This window comes from Sorex araneus, chromosome 2, assembly GCF_027595985.1.
Source record: "Sorex araneus isolate mSorAra2 chromosome 2, mSorAra2.pri, whole genome shotgun sequence".
In the NCBI taxonomy this organism is placed as follows: domain Eukaryota; kingdom Metazoa; phylum Chordata; class Mammalia; order Eulipotyphla; family Soricidae; genus Sorex; species Sorex araneus.
Window position 1 is genome coordinate 47343125 of NC_073303.1, and position 6000 is coordinate 47349124.

A 6000-nucleotide genomic window follows, 5' to 3' on the forward strand; every position below is an offset into this window, starting at 1 on the left:
GCCCACAGGAGCAGGACAAGACCAGGAAACAAAGACCAGAATCCAGTCTGCTCTGACAGAGAAAGCAATTTCTAGGTTCTTAGGAGTTTCTCTTTACTCCAGGCTTTTTGTATGCACGTTTTCCAAGGCACTGCAGGTGGAATATAAAGCAAGAAGAATCATTATTCAGGTAAGGTCGACATTTCTGAGCCTTGGATACAGAAACTGGGCTCCCGTGAAGACTGGGTAATGTCCTGCTGTCTGTCGGATGACACCACGAGTCCCTGTGACCATCCAGGTTTAAGTGTGATCCCAGTCACTTTGTTTGCTGCTGCCCTCTCTCATTATTAGAATTTTTAAAAGCCACAGTCAAAAATCCTATCTCTGAAATAATTGCTGCACATTTTAATTAAATCTCACAGGTGCCTATAAATTAACGAGTTCCAAGGTACACTTATTTAGTAAGCATAGGAATTAATGATAGGAACTTTGCAAATAGAATTGTCTTCCCAGACAGGTGTAAGTAACACAGCACACAGGTAACTAAGGACATGAGCAGACTCAGATTATGTTTGTCACACTTTGAAGATAAAAATGAAGATCACATACAACCAAAGTTGGAGCAGTCAGATTCACATTTTCGCATTTTAGCTTGGATCCAGGAGTGATGATGCTTTATAACATTTTTCCCCGTTGTGCAAAGAAAAATTAAAACACACACATTATTCCCTGAGAAATCTGAGACGATGTTTCTACCTATGGTCTTGCCACACAATAGCCCAGAAAGAAGCTCCTTTTATTCTTTTTCACTTTTTGCTTAGGGTTTGGGCCACCCCTGGCAGACTCAGGGCTTACTCTCAAGGAGTAAGGTGAGGCTCAGAGGACCATATGCAGTTCAAGGGAGAGGGGCACAAGTATATTACTACCTCTCTGCCCCTATTCTTTTAATGTACAGGGGTTTCCCCAGAAGTGCTCATGGGTTCAGGGGTCACTCCCAGTAATATCAGCCTTTCACAAACATGATAGTTAGGCAATACACAGGTGCACATTTGAGTCACCTGGTGTTGAGTGGCAAAGGCTTCAATTTGAGTTAGTGAAACCAGAAAGTACCATTTCTAATTCCCAGCTCTGTGCTGGTTCTGTCTCTGTCACTGCTGCATTATCATTTAGTATCCTCAAATGGTAAGAGGAAAAGAATTTGGAGAATAGGGGATGACAGAGCAGGTTTAAATGCCATGGATTGGTAGATTGCTCCTGCATATTGGTTAATATTTTCCACTATAGGTGCTGACCCCATATGCTGTTTCAACACCCATGACAAAGTATCTAATCACCAACATAATAACCAAGACAGCTGAAGAGTTTGTTAAAGAATCACTGAATCATGTAACATTTGGAGATGAAGCCTTGCCCATGAAATCTTGGTGATTGGTGTTTGTTTCTTTTACCTGACTCAAAGTAGTACCTAATTTGCTCTTCTGTGACATTGAAATACTCAAGTACTTTCCAGGCAGCCAGGAAAATGCAAAGAAGGATTGGAGACCTGAGTGCTCAGCCCAGAGTTAGCATGCCCTACCATTGGCTATCTGGGCTCCCTGCTCGGGAATAAAGAGCTTCCAGAAAAGATAAAGACATAGAGGGCTTTCCTGTAGGGATTACTATCTTCCTTGGCCCTTTGTCCTAGCAAATATCTAACAATCTGCTCTCTAAATAAAGCAAAACCCTTTACCTTGTGGATTCAGTGGTTTCATTGGTGTGCAAACATTCCCTAAAGGTGATTTAAAACTTCTGACATGTGTCAAGGCACATGAATTTAGGATGAGAGCTTTTTAGCAAGTACAACTCTATAGAGTTCACAATAAACTCCATCGGTCATAGAGTATGGTCGAATGGCATTTATTAAAGAAATTCTCACCAGTCCTGGGATGTACAAGAATTGTGGGTGTGAGGCACAGTCAGTGATGCATACAAGAATCAGAACAAGAGCAAGCAACCCAGGCTTCTCTCTCTTCTCCTTTCTCCTCTCTCTCCCCTTCCCCACCTCCACCCCTTTCTTTCTTTCTTCCTCTTTTTCTTGCTAGAAGGACTCGTGGATTAATGCACTGTCTTACCTAAACAATGAACTACTTCCTGGGATTTATGGAAATAGGCCAGTGACACCAAATTGTCTCAGTTACTTTCTTTTTTTACTGTATGACTGCAACAATAGACAGTCACTAATTTAATATACTACGAAGAGGACTTATAGAAGAACAAATAAAGGGTTTTTTGTTGTTTACTGGTGATCAGGCCTTTTTCTTACTGCAGATCACCACTTGCTTCATGGCAAGAAAAAAAAAGAGTTTACATTTAGTTGAATTTGATCATATAAACTGGCCACTTGGAAAATGTACTCTGTCTATTATTTAGAAAAAAATGTTCAGTCCTCCTGGGCACCTTCCTTTTTCCTGTCACTCTCACTGAGTTCACTTGAGGAGAGTCCCACTGACTTGCTGGTCCTTTGGTGTACAGGAGATTGTCCTTGTCTACCTGTTTGGTGCTCACTTTGCTGATTTGTGACTGAGGAGAGAGGGGATGATGACAGTCTGTCTGACTCCCCAAGCTGCTGGTAGTTTCAGTTCTGTTGCTGATCCTCCAAATTTCTGCTACCCCCATGTCTAGCACAAATATCATTCCATGTGCATTGTGGTTCCTAGACACCCCTTTGCCCTCTCCCCTATATCAGCACTGGGAGGGACACTGAAATCAAATCTCAGAATCTACTCAGCCACACAGCAAAATGTTCTGTAGTTCCATTGTAAAAGAGTAGAAGAAACAACCATTTCTGCATCCTCAATACAACTGACCCTTTATAATCTATCCTTCAATATCATTTTATACTTTAGCACTTATCCTTTGGTACCACCGATTTGTCCAGTAGCTCAGCACTCCTGAGACCCAGGACTAAGTCCAGATGATACATATCAGACACAGCCACAATACACCTTCCCCTTTTTCTCTTCCACTATCTACCTGGAATCTCATTTTAATAGAACTTTGGTAGAAAAACCATGATGAACTTCTGCTTTGAAAAGAGAATGTACTCACTTAGAAAAATAAGGCAAGGGTATTAGAATTGCCTCAGGGTGACCCTACAAGTGACTGCTTTGGCATTTGAGAAAGACTTATTTACTGAGAGGACTCAGGAACTTACTTTCAATAGTCAGAGAAAAAATACCCACTTTGGAAGATGATGTGTAGGAAAGAGTTTTAGTTGTCACCCTCTGGCTTTTCTATCTCAGACATTTGTGACTTTTCTATTTAAGGTGAACTTTCTTACTATGATCCCATCCTGCATCTTCTACAGCAGCACATTCCAGAAGATTCTCCTGACACACTATGTGAATTACCTCAGGCAGAACAGCAACATAAATTAGTCAGCAGTCTGCGACCTCCTCCCCACACCCCACCATTCATTTTGTTCATAGTACAAGACCCATGAAAGGACTCGTGCTCCTCACTCCTGGAGGTGATCTATAGTTAAGCTTGTTGCCATTGGACTCAAGTCTAGGGATCTTGGGGAAAGTTGGGGTATGCAATCACCATGTGGTATATTGCGGTGGTGGGATTTTATGTGTAAGAAGAGGTCTATGGGTAAAGGTGAAAGAATTCCTGGGATTGTTATAAATATGGGGCCACAGAATGTTTGGTTCTCTATATATTAGGGACAGTTCTATAGAGTAAGTTGCTATTCTTGCTATGTGAAAGAGTATCTGAGGTCCTGATACTTACAAGTGACTGCTGAGGTCCTAGAGCACTTAATTGCTTCTCATTTGGCTCTCTAGAGACTCAGGAAACTACCTAGGGGAAATGTAGAACAACAACTGCATCAGACCAGCATCTAGGAACCCATACATTTCCTCTGATTCAAAGCCGGCTTTATCTATTTCCTTTATACTTGAGGTTCTGTAGGCTTGTTATTCAGCTAGCAGAGAATGACAGCTGGGATTTGAACATGGTTCACTGTTGGAGTATAGCCCTAAACGTTTTAGGATAACATTGATTTGTTCTTCGTCCCTTTCCACAGGGAACTTAGGTTTAGACACTCCCGGAGACACTTCCTTCCTCTGTTTATCTGTAATCTCTTTTCTGCACCCTCCTTCCCAACCAGTTAATCACCTTTTCCCCAATCAGATTCTGTTAGCTTGTAAGATCAGATTCTTCTAAGACATTGAACTTGTATTGTAAGATAAATATTGCTCTTCTCTCTTTTGCATAATTTACCTTAAAGTAATGTCCTTTCTGTATGGACACAGGAAGACAGTTAGTAGTATGCTCTTGTAACTTGGGAGTTGATTGACTCCAAATAATATTTACTCCTGGGCATCTGCTTTTTGGAATCAGTTGCCCTTAGTTCCTAACATCCCAAAAGCAGGGTCCCGACGAGGGACGGAATGGACCCAGGGCAAGCTGTGAGCTACCCTGGCATCGAAATGGGCCAGGCCAAAGCGCCACAACACTCAACTATAAGTTGAGGGCATGATCATGGACAAATGCTGTCATGATCCAAAGGTAACGATAAGACTTGGACCCTGCTGGGGTTAGGAAGATTAACCTGGCCTGAGGACTGTGGTCTGGAATGTATAGTGAGATATCCTTAGAAAGAACCAAACTTTAAGGTTATATCTCTTACTGTGCTCATACAGAATGACATTGTTAGAAATATTAGAAGTAGATTTACTACAACTATTTAAGTGGATTACTAGTTGAGGAAAGAAGAAAGCGACACACCATTGTTTGGATCCTACCCTTGAGCAGATCTCCTAGTAATCTTCTTAGATGAGATTTTGTCCTTGATTTTGTCTTACCTCTCTTTGTTGATGTGTTAATGTTCCGACCCACCCAATGTGATTGCTATATAAACTAAGACTGTAGGAGAAGTAGGGGAAACACACAGAAGCACGGGGGAATACACAGAAGCACAGGAGAAGACAAAGACGCAGGGGAGACACAAGCAGAGCACAAGGTGAAAGAAGTGAGAGTGAGGGAGCTTGGGAGAGAGAGAAGCAGAATGGGAACAGATTGGAATAAAATGCAATTGACGCCGACCAGCCTTGCACTCGTTCCTTCCTTCGCCTGCCCATCTCCATCAGCTTCCTGGGGTGGGGGAAGTGGCATGAGACTACCGAACGTGGGCGGCAGGAGAAATGGAGCCCTGCTGCCCCCCTCTCCTTTTGTGAACACACAGTTCACTCTTTCCAACAGAACTGGACGGAAGCACCACAGTGGAACCCTACTTGTCTTTCTTTCTTAGGTAAGGTTCTTTCATTGTGGGGTAGGAGTAGGAGGTGCCTGCTGATCCCCAGGACCAAGTTCTGCACCCCCGCCCCTGACTACTGAATGTAGCCATGTTGACCTCAAAAGCCTCTCAGTTGATGCAATCCTCTCCACATGATTTCATAATTCAATGAGCAAGGACTGAACACAATCCCCACTGACTCTATATATGAGAAATCAGGCTCAGACAACAAGCCCAAGACATTACATTTCAATACTGACCACTATAAAATTGTTGTTGTTGTTGTTGTTTCTCTACCACACACAGTAATGCTCAGGGATTACTCCTACCTCTGAACTTAGGCATCACTCCTGGAGGTGCTTGGGGTGCAATATGAGGTGCTGAGGATAGAACCATGTGCAAGGCAAACCCCCACCCCACTATATTATCACTCCAGCCCCTGAATATTACAAGTTTTCTGTTGTGTGGGAGGTTTGTCAAATTTCACAGAACTTTTGCTTCTGCTGAGAAGTACTAGACTCTGTTTCTCGCCTGATTCTTTTTGTCTGGAGCACTTGGTACCTCATTTTGATAGAAGCAGTCATGCTGTGTTCTTTGAACCTTCCATCTATGCTACCGCCCAAGATGCCAAAGGCCTGAGAATCCCTCTAACAACAATTAGAGTAGGAAAATGAAGTGATTATGGGCTGCTGTGCTGAAAAAAAGTTGGGAATTGTTGTTGGGACAGTTCCCTAGGGCACTGT

At 42.6% G+C, this 6000-nt stretch overlaps 1 protein-coding gene across 1 annotated transcript in view; it reads left to right on the forward strand.

Moving 5' to 3' along the window:
- Positions 1-3395, forward strand: part of HSD17B3 (hydroxysteroid 17-beta dehydrogenase 3) — a 62676-nt gene extending 59281 nt beyond the window's left edge. The window contains 4 exon segments of the mRNA XM_055124409.1: positions 87-169; positions 1264-1403; positions 1696-1753; positions 3285-3395. Coding sequence (XP_054980384.1) covers positions 87-169; positions 1264-1403; positions 1696-1753; positions 3285-3395 — 392 coding nt within the window.
- Positions 3396-6000: the final 2605 nt, after the last annotated feature.